General features: G+C 39.1%; 1 protein-coding gene across 4 annotated transcripts in view; it reads right to left on the bottom strand.

Moving 5' to 3' along the window:
- KIF13A (kinesin family member 13A) overlaps positions 1-16,009 on the bottom strand; it is a 118,675-nt gene that overhangs the window by 40,875 nt on the left and 61,791 nt on the right. For all 4 annotated transcript variants that reach the window (XM_063325832.1, XM_063325835.1, XM_063325833.1 and 1 more), the window contains exons 5-13: positions 14,400-14,492; positions 13,704-13,884; positions 12,603-12,690; positions 11,120-11,254; positions 10,457-10,569; positions 4,232-4,343; positions 3,633-3,845; positions 1,917-2,027; positions 820-954 (exon numbers count right to left, since the gene is read on the bottom strand). In XM_063325832.1, the coding sequence (XP_063181902.1) occupies positions 820-954; positions 1,917-2,027; positions 3,633-3,845; positions 4,232-4,343; positions 10,457-10,569; positions 11,120-11,254; positions 12,603-12,690; positions 13,704-13,884; positions 14,400-14,492 (1,181 nt within the window). The remainder of the gene's footprint in view (positions 1-819; positions 955-1,916; positions 2,028-3,632; positions 3,846-4,231; positions 4,344-10,456; positions 10,570-11,119; positions 11,255-12,602; positions 12,691-13,703; positions 13,885-14,399; positions 14,493-16,009) is intronic.

The following is a 16,009-nucleotide window of genomic DNA, read 5'->3' as shown; positions in this document are numbered from 1 at the left end:
CGGAATTGGCTACTTTTCATAAAACACCTATATAGCAACTCAACTAAACATACTAATCTCTACGTAATTTCAAGTCACATTGTAAATTCTGCTGAAATACTTTACTTCACTGTTGAAAGAGAAGCTGTGCTTTATTTGCTACTGTTCAAATACAGAAGCCCTATCTCAGCCACTAAAGCAGAAAAGTAACTATAAAAATAGACAGGATAGTCTTTCATATCTTATTGACAAGGAGCTCACAACTCCTCACAAACTCACTAGGTTTGTATTTGACACTATTTTCACTCTGACATGAGACTGTGCTAAACAAAATGGTATGAAAGCTAGTGGCACTAGGAAAAGACATTTCTGTAAATTTTTAACAGTGCCTTTTTTTCCCCCTTTTCTCTTAAACTTAAGCAGTTTACTCTCACTGATTACTACTAAACATCATCTCTTTATGATTAACTGATTGAGTATTTAAAGTAATCCTCAGTTCACTAACAAAAAGAAGGATCTAACACGAAGCTCTCACTTCAAGTTCAGCCCAAAAGGCAATTCTATGCACATCCTGTCTGGAAATGTTAGAATTTGTCTCAACACTGGCACACATTAAGCACTTCTCCCACTGTTGGTAATCAGGAGATCAGTTAGGAAAACAATGAAGCTGAACTGCAAAGGGAGAACAAAAGCCTAAACAATAGGAGGTGGCCTATCCTATTTTGCTGCAACTAGTCTTAAAAATCTAAATACGAGCTGAATAAGAAATTGAGCCAGAAATTCAAAACAATAAAACAAGTGTCCTTTCATTCTGTGTAAACATCCTGTTCGCACTCTTACCTTTAAATAGTAAACCAAAAGCTCATTGAGCGCAGGGTCCGCATTCAGGTTCACCAGGTAACATTTGTCATCCCCAACCTTGATACCTGAAGACTCCAGGGAAATTCCCATGCTCTCTAGCTGTCTTTGCCTCTCCTGCAAGCACAAAAATAGGTTAATCTTGCCTGCTACAGTATGTGGACAAAAGTACAGCAAGTAAATGAAAGCAAAGCAACTAAAGATGAAGATGCACATGCTGAACACGCATTCTGTATATTGCTACCAGAAACTGAACTTAAGACACTGGTCAAGTAGCATACGTTTAACAGAATTTATTTTTACACATCAACAATAACAAGTTAGATTTTGTTTAGGTTTATTCTTTTGCAGTACTATTATTAATTCAGCTAAAGCATCTACTCAATCACACCTCTCTTGCTTAGTTACAGTTTGGGGGGTGGGGGTTTTTGTCTGGCTCTTTGGGGTTTGGTTTGGTTTTTCCCCCCGCCTTTTTTTTTTTATTTTTTTTTTTTATTTAAACAGTGGCTGCACCAAAGCATGCTTCTGGAACACTAGGACTAGAAAGGGAAACCAACCATACTCATTCTCCAAGCTATAGATGGTGGAAATGATGGAGAAGTACACTGGAATCCAGAAGTCTTATTTTAAGTACAATAATAATGAACAAACATTAGTGAATACATGTACAAATTTTCCTTCTCTGATTAAGAAGCCATTAAAAGCAAAACCAACAAATACTATGCAAAATTCTGATCCTTTTGTAATTTTTCATTTTCTTAGTCACTTCAAGGGAAACATGTCCAAGATCCCACTGTGGCCTTATAAATAAATGAGCTGCCCAAAGATATTTTGATGTTTTATTTTAAACTCAAATGTTAGCTTTTATCAATGACATCATGACACAGCTATGTTTATTCTAATGAAATTTAGACTTCAGAGAAAAAAAGCCAACCAGAAACCAGGGGGAAAAGACAAAGATCCAGAGGAATTCTAAACAGCTGGTGGGGAAGACGGCACAGTCCACTACAGCTCACGAAATTCACCTGACTTGCACTATATGGGTATCTGGCCTTTCCTCCTCAAAATTTATGAAATACCTGTGCAATTTCTTCTGTTTTCCTCAGCTTTTCCTCCCAGGTGACTGTTAGCTCTTTTATTAGTTTTTCAGATTCTTCCAATTTTTCCTTCAGTTCTGGTGCCTTCATGGCCTAAAAGACAGAAATTAGCCAAAACTTTCAGCTACTCTTAACCACTGCAAGTTCTGCTCGCACAAGGAAACTGAACACAGCAACATAATATGAAATGCAACAAGTATAGATTTCAACTATATCTCCACGTTTTTCATGGCAGATGATGAAGAAACAGGTGGCTTGCAACGGAAGAGGACAGAATCAACCTATTGTAGCTCCAGATCTGAAAAGACTGACATAGCTGCAGAGGCTAAAGGAACCAACAAAGTCCGTGGGCCTGGCCACTTAAGCTTCAGTGTCTTTATAAAAATATCTAAATATTTTAAAACTTTAAGTCTTAGCTGTCTGAAGTTCAACTGCGAAGTCTTTCTTCCAACAGTAGTTTCAAATACAAATTCCTCTCAATATTTAGCCTTCCATTCTATCTTGGTTTCATAAGTGTTCCTAGAGTTGCATTAAAGCTTTCAGACCGACCCTGTTAGTTACCTTCGAAGGAAGGTACGCACTGGAGCTAACACAGGCTTCTCAATTCAGAAGAGGAAACAAAAGCAAAGGGCTTGAATATGTCCAGTGCCAAGTAACAATTCAACAGGCTGGCCTATAAAGCTACATTTTAACAGAAAGTATAATAGAAAAAACTTTTTAAAAAATTAGTACAACTTTGGACACCTTCCTACTGATTATATACAGCCACAGTCTGTCAACATAATTTAGAACACACTACAATGATATTTTCTGATTTAAAATACCAGATTCGATCAGATTTTTATTTACAAAAAAGTGAATGGCTCCTTTTTCTTAAAGCAGATTTTCCCATTTCAGCCTGCAAAGAACTGTTCATACAAGGAACACTATTCCTTAAACGAACATGAAGTTTAAACACCACACAAGTTTACGTTCAAACACACTTCTAGTCTTTTTTGCACCAGTATTTTGTGTCTTGCCTGAAAAGATCAAAAATATTTTCCTACAGTGCAGTGTCTGATTTCTTTCGGTAATCACCAAGTAAACTATCCTACCCTGATACTTTACTCTCCAATTAAAAGTATAAATCTAAGATAAGCAGCAGTCGCACAGTACTATTAAGGCAATAAAGCAAATTGCTGATGGTTTCGGTGCTGCAGTTTTGTCAGTTTTTTATAGATTTTCACAAATGTCAAGGAGATAAGTGTCTGTCTCGCATATTTTGTGGTCTAATACCAGATTTACGGCTTTTCACACTTTTCCATTTGGTGTCATACAATTACATAGTCCACCAATGCAAAAAAAAAAATTCTGCCAGTAAGTCTACACAATGAAATTGTACACTAGCTCTTATCTTTGCTGCATCAGTTCTTGCTTGACATGAAGTTCTTCAAGAACAGTCTATCCTGACAAGGGTCACCATCAGCACAGTGTTGTCCTTATTGAAAAGTTACTAAAAATAAACAAACATTACGCTGGATTTATTTCAGGAAACAAGGTCAATTATAAAAAAATTTAAAAAAAAAAAAAGGGGGTGGTGGTGGTGGAAGACTCTTCCTTTCCTCATTTTGTAAGACTTAAAAAGAAAGCTAGTCTTCCAGTCGGAGTTTGACATTTCCTTGGGAAACTCAGTTTACGTTGTACTGTGAACAAAATTACCTCAGCTTGTGAGAGCTGTTCTTTCAGTTTTTCAACTTCTTCGCGTAATTCTCTGATGACCCTTGCATTTGGATCTTCATTCACCACAGCATGATTAACTATCCTTTTGGCTCTGTCTGCATATCTCAGAGTAGAGAGTGTTTCTTCATAGTTGTCTGCTGCTGGACTAATTGTGGCTATCATGGCCGTTTGGCTGTTTCCTCCCAAGTTGTCCTGCAGAGCGCATCCACAGAGTTTCAGGGTTAAAAATTGTTCTGAGACGACAGAATGTCTTTACAAAGATACTTAAAACACAAAGCTTACTATTTAGAACTGAAAGGTACTCTGGATGTAAACTAACCAGTATGATCCGTAACATTTCCAGCCACCTCTACCAGCTTTAATTCCACTATAACTGAAAACAGAACTGAAAACACGATTTTACATAGAATTAACATAAGATACACTTAGCTGTTCATGTTACTTGGAACAACTTATAGCTATGAGAGCTCCTTAGCTCATTTCTTGAAAAACAAGATAAGTCCATGTACACAGAGGTATGCTACAATGATCCTACAGACTACTAAGGTGACATCATGTGAACAGAAAATATTAATTACCTTGAGAAGCCAAGTAAGTACAGAGTCTCTGTAAGGCACAAACTTGTTTTTCCCCTTCCCTGCTGCTTGGTCAGCAAGTGATGATATAACCAAACCCAGTGTTGAAAGCGATCTATAAATGCAACACAGCAGAACAGCTTTAACACATATTCCAAATGTAGATTTAATAAAAGACAGAAAAGGGCATTTGCTAAAGAGTTTAGCTTATGCTCTGCAGAACTTCACATCCAATTTTTAAAATATCATAGGATAATTCAAGTTGGAAATGACCACAGGAGATCAGCTAGCCCATTTCCCAGCTCTAAACAGGGCAACGTATTTATTAAAGTTACGTATTCGGAAGAAAAGAAATGGGTATCTACAGTGTTTCATCTCATCTGGTACTAAGTTCCAGGAAGACTAAGTTGAAATACTCGGGTATTCAAAATAGTTTCAAAAGTGCAAAGCAGACTGCTTCTGTACATGGAGAATCACTGCCTTTGATTAGAAATCTACCTTTCCTGAGAGACTAAAAATCTTTCTATCTAGGACACTGGCTCATGACACTGATACAACTTAGCACCGGCAGCACAGCAAGAATCCCGCCTCTGGAAACAAGGTTTTAAGAGCACTGGCTCAACAACAGACTAAAACTGAACAATTCCTTAGCCATAAGGAGGCATCCTCAAGACAGTTATAGCCCAGGAGAACTAGTCTGCCTGGTGAACCAGCAACTAATCAGCCATCACAGGACAACGGAAGACTGCTCACCAGAAGAGACCGATGAGGAGGTGCCTTGACAAATGGGTTGGTTTATAATTAAGGTGGAGCCTCACTAGCTTCTTGTGGGGGAAATAGACCAAACAATCTCCCGGTTACAAAAATGTTGCACAAGCATGAAAGAGAAAAGCCCCCAGATTGCTAGCCCAGATCCAAAACACCGCTCTAGAATCATGAAGAAAAATACAGATAACTCGTTCATTTTGGTCCATGTACCACTTCTACCAACAGGGGTAACTGCATTAGCAATCTGTGCAAAGCATCCATGCATTATGTAATCCAATTGTTATACAAACCTGCGTAAATTTTAAGTGACATCGGGGCTCTTGGAGCGAGTATGCTTAAGATAATGAGCTGGTTCAGAAGCCTGAGAACATTAAACAGATGCCTAAAGGGTTTTAAAACAGACAGCGCTGAAGCCCAAGAGCATCCTGGTCTGTCATACTTATGCCCAATTATCCAGCTACTCTTTATAACTGCCACGGAAAATTTCATCAGCATCGCAATTAGATAGTCAAATAAATCTTTAATTGTACTGTTCCACTCCATCCTTTTGACTTTCCTTTTCCAAGGACTTGTACTATTTTAGTTGATGGGCAGTGTTTGCACAATATTTGTAACAGGGCCTCAGTGGTCCTTGAAACTACCAGTGGTTCAGAAATAACATTTAGAAAAATGACTAAATTGTTGCAGAAGAATATTTCAAGGAAGACGTCTGAGGGTAAGGTAATAAGAACCATTACATGTGTCACAAAAGATGGCCTATATTGCATATAGCACAAAGTGGTATGAAGATATAGCATAGACCTGAAAGCAAAATTACAAGAAATTTAAAGAGAGGCTAGGCAATCTGTTCTCCCAAAGAGAGCACTCTATTTTGTAAATTTGTCCATAGGATAACTTTCCAATTCACCTCTGAAAAATTCACAGCAAAAAGGACAGTTAGTTTTAGTTTGCAACCTAAACAAAAGCCTAACGACCTCTGAAAGCTTGTGGGGGGAAGATGGGGGAGGCAGAATGGCTTCTTGCCCCCGATCTCTGGTCCCCGCAGACGGAGATGGCAGGGTGCTAAACACGCGAGAACCAACAGCAGGATGCTGTATGCTGCTCCATAGCAACCTCCTGCAGCACAGCTCAAAAGCACCACTAGCATATTCCCAATAAAGTCCACCTTCAAGGAGCATAAAGTTAAAAAAAAAATCACCCTGGCCTATTTTCCTCCAGTTCCTCTTTCCCTCTTTAAATGAGGGGAAATGTGAAAATCAAAGCCAAAAATGGAGGGAAGGGGAAGAAAAGGATGCTCAGAAGGGAGATGAGAAGAACAGGGATTCAGAAAGACCTATCACTGAAAACTATTTCACAACAGGGCTGCAACACCAATTCAAGTTATGGGCACTGTATTTTAATGAACAGGAAATTATAAGATACAGTTTATTAACACAGGATTAAGAGATGCGATAACGCTTCTGCTCCTTATAAATACTGTTTTTATTTTAAGACTAACTGTTAACATCTGCAATAAAAGCCAAACTGGAGTAATTTATGTATTCTGCTTGAGATTTCATAATACAAAGCTGTTTAAATGACTTTAAGGGAAGCAGTAAAAGAAACGGCTGCCCAACAAAGTAATTACAGGACTCATCGGCTGCTTTCCTTCATGCTAAGCGATGCATCAGAGATCTGTCATTACTTTGATCCTATCTCATGCTACTTCTATAATGAATCAACCTTAAGCCGGTAGCGCAGGGCAGACCGAGGCGGTTCAGAAGCTGCAGAGTGAGCCGACCTGGCGCAGAAGGTGCCATTTCCCCGCACTCTCCATTCCTGCCCCTCTTCCCCAGGCACAACCAGGCTGCCCTTGCTGACGAGCGGTGGGAAACTTGCACATTCCCACCGTGGGCCTGAGTTCGCAGCATTTTAGGGGAGGTGTTGCTTCCTCGCTGCAGGGAAGAGCTCTGTTCCTAAATGACACCTATTCAAGCTATTTCTGCACAATTTACAACCAAATTCTTCCATGAGCAGAATCCACCTTTCTATTAGTTAAATCTGAATATAAAACCCCTCCCTAATACCAGTTTGGAGCCAGACCTGTCCCAACCCATTCCTTCCCCTGCCTACATTTTAAAGGCTTCTTTTTGCATTCTCAAGTTAAAATGACAACAGCGATGATTTTACTAATCAGAGCTAAAATTGCAGACTGCTCACAGAAAATATTTTTCTTAGCCACTAATTGACAGCTTGTTTATTCTGCTTCCTACTACTACTGCATTCTAGAAGTTCTTTGACTACACCACAACGTTAAGCACCTGTGTTTCTACCTCAGCACAGGAACCAGCACATCCTGGGGAGGAACAAGCACATCAGCTTTCTCATGAGAGATGGCAAGTCCCCCAAAAACCTCAATAATACGGAAAGCAGACACCCAGCATCTTTACAAAGGCAACACTGCACCATCTCTGAGAAAAAACAAAAGTAACCTTTATTACAACTTTATGAAGATGTTAACAAAATGACACAACTCTCAGTTATTTCAGTAAATGGGAGAGCAATCCATTGCCTCCCCACTGCAATATGCTGTTCCAAGATAGGGAAGAGCGTTTAGAGCAAGATGAGTTGAGGGATGGAAGCGGCAGCTGCCAGAGCCCTAGCCAGGTTTCATGCAGAAACTGAAGAGCAGAGAAACCCGCGGAGACTGGCTGAATGTCAGGCTACGCAGTTTTGGTATGCACAGCTGAGTGTACATTTTCCCTGTCTCGTAAATACATACACAGGTATGTTATTTCCACATTCTTCTTCAAGGCAATAAAACACACCACAAGCAGCAAGTTCATCTGCCAGGTAATTTCAGCAACTCTATTTTTTATTTCATTAAACATAGCGCATTGTGCCAGTCCAAGTCACTGCTTTTTTCTAAAAGAATAAAAAAAATACAAGGAGCCAACATAGTAAGGTATATCGTTTAAATATTCTGGATTACTCCAGAAAAGATTATTGCCTTTCCCAAATAAATAAGGTGAATCACAACAAAAAGATGATCATACACAATGCCCTCTGAAGAACTGGTCTACTAAAATATGTATACCAATTTTGAGGCTTCCAGTAAAAGTCAGACCTCATTAAAGCTCCAAATAACAGCAAAAAATCTAACAGAAGACACCAAGCACAGCACCAAGAATTACAGAACCACAGAATCGTAGGGTTGGAAGGGACCTCTGGAGATCATCTAGTCCAACCCCCCTGCCAGAGCAGGGTCACCTAGAGCAGGTTGCACAGGAACGCGTCCAGGCGGGTTTTGAATGTCTCCAGAGATGGAGATTCCACCACCTCCTGGGCAGCCTGTTCCAGTGCTCTGCCACCCTCAAAGTAAAGAAGTTCCTCCTCACGTTTAGGTGGAACTTCCTATGTCCAAGTTTGTGCCCGTTACCTCTTGTCCTGTCACTGGGCACCACTGAAGAGAGCCTGGCCCCATCCTCCTGACACCCACCCTTTAAGTATTTATAAGTGTTGATAAGATCCCCCCTCAGCTGTCTTTTTGCCAGACTGAAGAGACCCAAATCCTTCAGCCTTTCTTCATAAGAGAGATGCTCCAGTCCCCTAATCTTCTGGGTAGCCCTTTGCTGTACCCTCTCCAGCAGTTCCCTGTCCTTCTTCAACCGGGGAGCCCAGAACTGGACACACCACTCCAGGTGTGGCCTCACCAAGGCAGAGTAGAGGGGGAGGATGACCTCCCTTGACCTGCTGGCCACACTCTTCTTGATGCACCCCAGGATGCCATTGGGCTTCTTGGCCACAAAGGCACATTGCTGGCTCATGCTCGTCCTGTTGTCCACCAGGACTCCCAGGTCTCTTTCCACAGAGCTGCTCTCCAGCAGGTCAGCCCCCAACCTGTACTGGTGCATGGCGTTATTCCTCCCCAGGGGCAGCACCCTCCACTTGCCCTTGTTGAATTTCATAAGGTTTCTCTCTGCCCAGCTCTCCAGCCTGTCCAGGTCTCTCTGTATGGCTGCACAGCCTTCTGGTGTGTCAGCCACCCCCCCCAGCTTTGCGCCATTGGCAAACTTGCTGAGGGTGCACTCTATCCCTTCATCCAGGTCATTGATGGAGATATTGAACAGGATTCTTGCCTATCAATTCCAAAAGAGAATGCAAATAGAGAATGCTTAATAAATGGACTAAATAATACAGATGTACACCATATAAAAACGTAATTGATGGGAAAATGTAGAACTGTCCACTTTTGTTTTTAAAATATCTTTTACAGAAGTAGAAGTTTGGTGCTCCCTTCTGAAGTCTCTATTGTCAAAGAGGTTCAGCATGGGCAAAACCACCTTCCCTTACTGCATCAATGCCCTAAACGTTTAACACCGAGTAAACATTCTAATAGGGGGGAAAAAAAAAAGAAAAAAAAAGGAAGTCTTTTTGTTATCTGTAGCTATACTTGCAATTTGTTAATAGCCACTGGGAGAGTTGGCATTAGAATTCTTCCCCAAGAATTAGAAAGAAACATTTAATCTCACCTTTGTTTATGCAAAATACAAATACAGTTTCTGGAAAAACCCATCTAAATTTAACTAGTAACCTGTGGGGTAAAAGTACAATAGCTGCCATTAGGCAAACAGAGCCACTTAATTTTGTTTCACAAGGACTACACCAGCGTAGCTACCAATATGATGCATTAAACACAAAGTAGATTAGAAATTAAGCTAGAAAGAGCAAACACGTTCAAACTCTAAAAAGAGTAATTTAAAATCATTTTAAGCATTAATGCTGTTCAAACATACTTTGTGCAGTCATTGTTAACTTAAAATACAAAAACATTTTGTAACATTTTAAAATTAAACTGAAAAAGCAGTAGCTTTTAATGTAACAGTTAAACTCTTTCTTTCCCAGGAAAATTAGTATATTTAAGACAGCGGTAATTGTGTGCTAAATTCTTGCTTTTGGGCAATAACACAGTAATTACGGTAAAAAAGTGCCTTGAAACTTGTCATTGCTTGAGTACAAATGCCCAAGGCAATGCTAAACTAACACAGCTTCATTCAGATCTGGTTTTCTTAAACTGTGAATTATATTCTTACATATCTTAATACATGTTGGAACAAAGCCATTCAACTCTGCAACTTTGCATTCTTCCTTGAGCAGATGATGAGACAAACACATAAGCCTGGGGACAGGGTGTATAAATGAATCACAAAAGGTATACGCTTAATTAAAGAGTGCTGCTGTCACTTTTTCCAGATAAAATTCATATAGCCCTCAACTGAGTCAAGTATGAATCAGGGTCCCTACGCCAATGTAAAGAAACACACAGTGATTAGCACAGCTCAAAGAGCCGTATCAAACTGCAGCTGCTGAGTTCTATCATTTGAAATGACTTGTGACAAGCGCACCAAAAGAAGAGGCCACAGAAACAACAGTCATTCTTACAAGGTTAAACTTTGAAACCTGCGTATGTCAATGTCTTACTTGTTTATGTTGCTGCCTTCCTTCAGACGCTCTCCTGCAGCTCCTGTTTTGGACACTCTCTCACTTCCAGCCAAATCCACCAGGCTGACCTTGCTGACCTTCTCTCCAGAATTCTATGAAGATGAGACATAGGAGAACAACAGCTAAGAAACATCGTCACAAAGTGCTAGCATGTCTGACACCAGCACCATGAAACACTGTTCTCCACAATAATGTGGTTTAAAGTATCAAATTCAAGATATGAGAGAAGAAGGAACTGTCAAAAGTTTTTACAGGTCTTAAAGAGTCACTTTTTTAGAGTCACTATTTCATAGTAAAGAGCTAAAGCACTAATGAACCAGAACCAGCTGTGTGGTAACATTAATAACCTTACTGGCAGAATAGGCCATCAAAACATACAAAGTTCAGCAACAGGTAAGACCTAAGACACGTTTCATGGTGCCAATACAGTTTTAAAAAGTGATCCAACTGTTTGCTTTATCTGGTGTGCTTCCTCACTCTTCCAGGGTTCTCTCAATCTCATGGTCTTGCCAACATTACTTTGATTACTGGACACCATGGCATTAAAGGTAGAAGGACAGCTAAAAAGATCATGTATGTGGAAGATGAGGGAAGAAGAAGAATTCACCACAACTTCAGAAATTAATCAACAGAAATACATACACCAGAATGCAGGTCATAAAGTGTCTGAGTCACTATAATATTGAATACAGCATGAGAGCGGCTGCTTTCTTCATTCATGTTGGTTGCAGCAACTGTTCGTGATTTGTTTCCCTCCGACATCAGTGACTCAATATCCTAGAGCAAAAAGAGTAAAAAGTGATGCTAGGATAAAAGAAAGTATTGTGCTTGCTGAACAAAATCCGCATCTAGATGGAAGGGTGTGTATGTGTAGGAGAGAGGAAGAAGGGAAGGCAGAAGCAATGAGAAAACTCTTTGCACGTTTTGAGATGTATTGGTACAGACGGTATGTAATTCCACAGAGCAACGTTAAATCACATCTCTGTTTTAAGTGCTGCGCTTAAAAGCCCAGCAACTACATTCACTGCACCTTCTCCTTATCTGCTGATGAAATATGTTGGCAATATCCACATTAAAAATCACATTGTTTAATGCCAGTAATCAGGTCAGCACAGACCTACTTACACAGGCGAACACAATGCGTTGCCTCTTTACTGAATCGCGCTAACACTATTTTCACATAATTGGCTCAAAGGTTACCTCACTTGGAGCCTGTACCTTCCCACATACGTAAAAACAAAGGTGACTATGCTGAGTCTGATACACACGCTTGCTGAGTCTTCCAAGACAGTTTCATAAAAGTCATCAACCAAAAACTAGGCATGAACAAAATTTCCTAGAATTTGAACAAAGACGATGTTCTTTCAAAGTATGCAATTCACCATAAAAGCTGCAAAAGCAGTTTTTATAACTCCATAATATGCGCGGATGCTTCAGAAAAATAAAAATCCCCATAAAAAAGCAAGAAGGTTCCCACATAATAGTACAAAGAATGATTATTTTTTTTAAAAAACCAGCATTTTCAAATCAGCTTCCTCATAAAAAGAAAGGCCTCCACAATTCATAAAACTGCACCACTTTAATTATTTCCATTGTAGCTGTAGTTCATTGTAGTTCCATTGTAGTTCATTGGCTTCTACGATACTGATCTATTTGAATGTGTTTTGTCAACTCAAGTGGGCTCAGATGCTGCCGTGATTTAAATTATGAATTATATAAGCCATGTTGTAGCTCCTCAAGCAATGCCCATGTATAAAATAAGAGGTCGTCGTATTCAACAACAAAATCAAAAGGAATTCGTGCTGGAAGACTAATATTCTTATTTTGGAAGCCTCATATTTCCTTTGTCAAGGAAACATGGTGTTCTTGGTGTATACCATATGCATTGAAAACTGCAAAATAAAGAGATACCACTATTATATTTTTAACCAACGTAAAGGCAAATCCAATGCTTTCACATGAAATAAATACTCCTGAAGCATTAGAGAGGATCTTCACCACTGCCAGAGACCATAAACACTCAAGAGCCAAATTGTTTGTACTGACACTAGTTTATCCCTTATAAGATTCCTATTGCTTATGTACATAAGTGCTATTTATAAACTTGTCATTGGTTTATATTTACCTCAAAATTTGTAACAGCCAGCTGAGACAGGCCATCTACATACGGTCCCAACACTTTGTGCTCTCGAACCTTAAGAGACTGCCGACTCCTATGGGATAAAGCAGACTTTATGCACAATCCACTAGTGTGAACTTTATTGAAAAACAAAAAATATAGTATGAAGTGATAAGAATCTTCTATATGGCAGGCAATTTATATTTTAATTGTAACCGGAGCAAAGAAGTCTTCCAGATTTTTTTTAAACTCAAATTAACAATAAAGACTCAAATTAATCTAACCAGTTTTATTCTATATACATGAATTATTTTTAATGCATCCTACCACCCCAGTATTTGTGGTGGAACAAAACCCGAAACGCCTTATTTGGCAGAAAGAATGATGACAAAAAAAGAAACCAAAAATCCTCGCCCCTCCCCCCAGCAGTTTGCTAAACCTTCAATTCCTCTTGCCTTTTCCACACTTTGTTGACACGTATCAAGTAAGTCTCAAATCTACCTTTTTGACTGACTTGCATACTTTTTCACCTAGTGCAATTATGTTCAAGAATCAAAATATATACCACATATATCAATGGTCAGCCAAAAAAAAATCCTATCAGAATACCTCCCGTCTAGACATCTCCAAGACAGAGAGCCTAAAAAGTATTTTTGTGTAAACAAAACAGAGTGCCACAAGTGCATTCTGAGGTGCCACCCTTCCACATTCAGAAAGTTCAACATTAAACCAGGAGAACCAAGTTGTAAATAAACTTCAAACTCCTTATAGCTGATGAAAATTCTTACCTGAATATGGTCTGGATCATACAGCAAAAATACCCTAGATTTTACTTATACATAGTCTTGCTTTCTGGTGGTAAACTACTTCATACAGTATTTATTTGTATCATTATGTTGGTATCCTAATATTTAAATTGATCCACACCAGTTACTACTTCATATAGATGGATATACTTTCTGGTGTTCGATATCTAATCCTTTCTAAAGAAGTCATATAAACATACATTTTGTAAAAAACCCTCTCAAGGACTTCCAAAAGTGATTTCTACTTTTACAGGTTCAGACAAAAACAAGGAAGGCTGCGGAGGAGAGTGAAGCTACTCACCCTTTTGGGTCAAGCAGATCTCTGACTTTCTCATTGTAGATTTCCATATAGGACACTTCGACCTTAAAAGTATGAGATTCATTTTCTTCCATAGAGATTCTCTGAAATAAAGCACAACAGAGCCGTGGGATCAGACCCAGCTGCTCTGCATTGCCCATCATTGAAAAGGACTTTCCTGAACCTAAAGGAAAAAAAAAGGAGAAGAAAATGCTTTAGAATGTAATTTCTGAGCTACTCATTTGTTCATGAAGCACACACATGTTTTAATTCTCTTTTTATTCCCCCAGAAGCACATATCAGAAGAATATGACATGCTATTCCAGACAGATAGCTTGCTCTTTGGACTACAAGGTACAGGTAAACAAAAAGAGAAATTATCTTGAAGGTTTCTTTCAGCGGGGCCATTACTTGGGACTCCTTTGAACACACTCAAACACAAAAGACTGAATGAGCCTTCGGTATGAACTACTCCTTTCAGGCTTTGAAAGTGGCCCCAACAGGTAGTACTTAGGAATATATTTAGAGCTGCTTTAAGAACTTTACATTGTCACTGACTGTGCTAAATGTTTGGCATTTAACATCGTGATATTTCAAAATAAAATTTTTAAATATTATCTAGCGTAATACTTATGTTTTCTTCTTCCCACTTCCCAGGTGCACAAAAAGCGTTCTTCCCCTTTAGCGCAGGAGACTCACCTGTCTGTCCATAGGCAAAAATACAAGCATTATATCCCTGAAAGGCCTTTTCAAGAATTCCTTCTCCAAGGCACTTGAACACCACTTCTTGACCTAGAAGATAATTATTTTTAAGTTAAGTTTAAACTGACCAACACACTAAAAATTACCAAAAGCAAGAAAAAAGAAGAGGTTTGCAAATTACTGATATGCATTGAACAAACGATAAAACTGAGGGCCAAGTTCAGAACTGTTGCCTGAAACTAGTGCAACAGCTATGTCTGTGTTTAAATATATTGCTGATTTTCCTGTGAAGGAAGCAGTTCTTCAAAAGGCATCCTAAGTTGAATGCTTAGAAAATAACACAGATGTCTAAATATTGTATTATTTGAGTGTAAATTTTGCGATCGGCATAAATTCTTTAATCACAAACTGTACCCGAAAGAGTTCCATAGCAGAATTGCAATGAAACTCATTAGTGATCTAGGATATTAGAGGTACAACAAATATTATGCTAGAAATAGTAGTAGTTGTTTCTCTTGGGAACTGGCCTCGAGTCTCACCATAAGCTATTATGATTCACCCCATGGCAAGGTGATGCTGGAACCAATATAAAAGCATTCTGATGACATTCAGCAGGAAATGCATCTTGGGAGGCCGTGAGACTTCAAAAGAGCTGTTTGAGGATATATTCTGTCAAATCCATAGTTTGAAACATCAGCTGCAGAACTTCATAGTCTGAAAACTGTCTCTCTGTGCCAGGCAGATTTTAGATGTGCTTCAAACTTTTAGATGTAGAAGATGAAGACGGGCATAGTGGTTGTTTTTTTTGGTTTGGGTTTTTTTGTTGTTGTTGTTTTGTTTGTTTGTTTTTCGGGGTGGTGGTGGTTGGGTTTTTTTGTTTGTTTGTTTTTCGATAGGAAAGCCCAGAATTTATACACCAGAAGGAGGGTCAATGGGTTGTCTGCTTTGAGTTCTGATCTGAGGATTACACCATCTGTGTGTATAGCCAAAACGAGCAGATCTGAGCTAAGGACAGTATTTATACACCTTCGGGTGTTTGGTTTTAAATTTACATTCACTGCCTGGTAACTTTCTGAACAGCTGTGATCACTTGCATCTCTCATTTAGGTAAGTTAATTTCAGCAGTTGTCAGCTACAAGAAATTATATTGTACAGCGGATGCAATAGTGACTCCCACAGTTCTCAAAATGGAATGTATTGGCATTAAAAAAACCCCATCTAGCTATACATTTATACACTGCAAGAGAATATTTACACTCTATGATCCTTGAGTAATTGGTAGCCCAGAAAATTCCTGCAGAACAACATGTGGAAAGATTTACAGGCACATAAATAGGACTAAAAAGTACTACACCACTTTTATTTTTCTTTAACCTAATTTCTCTTCTGCTGTAAAGGAAAAAGTAGTACAGCAATGCCCTATCAAACGGTCTTTGTGTGCCTTTTCCAGTTGAATTTTTGAAATTCCAAAGTGTTACTGCTCCCTGGATTAACACAGTTCAGAATTGCTGAATACAGGAATTAAAACCAGAGGAGAATCTGCTGCACTCTGGAGTAACTCCGTGCCTTTCCCCATGCACGTGAATTCAATTCTCATTCGACTTATG

The sequence above is a fragment of the Chroicocephalus ridibundus genome, chromosome 2 (genome assembly GCF_963924245.1).
Source record: "Chroicocephalus ridibundus chromosome 2, bChrRid1.1, whole genome shotgun sequence".
NCBI classification, from domain to species: Eukaryota; Metazoa; Chordata; class Aves; order Charadriiformes; family Laridae; genus Chroicocephalus; species Chroicocephalus ridibundus.
The sequence above is the reverse complement of the archived record's forward strand: the minus strand, read 5'-3'. Positions and strand labels throughout refer to the sequence as shown.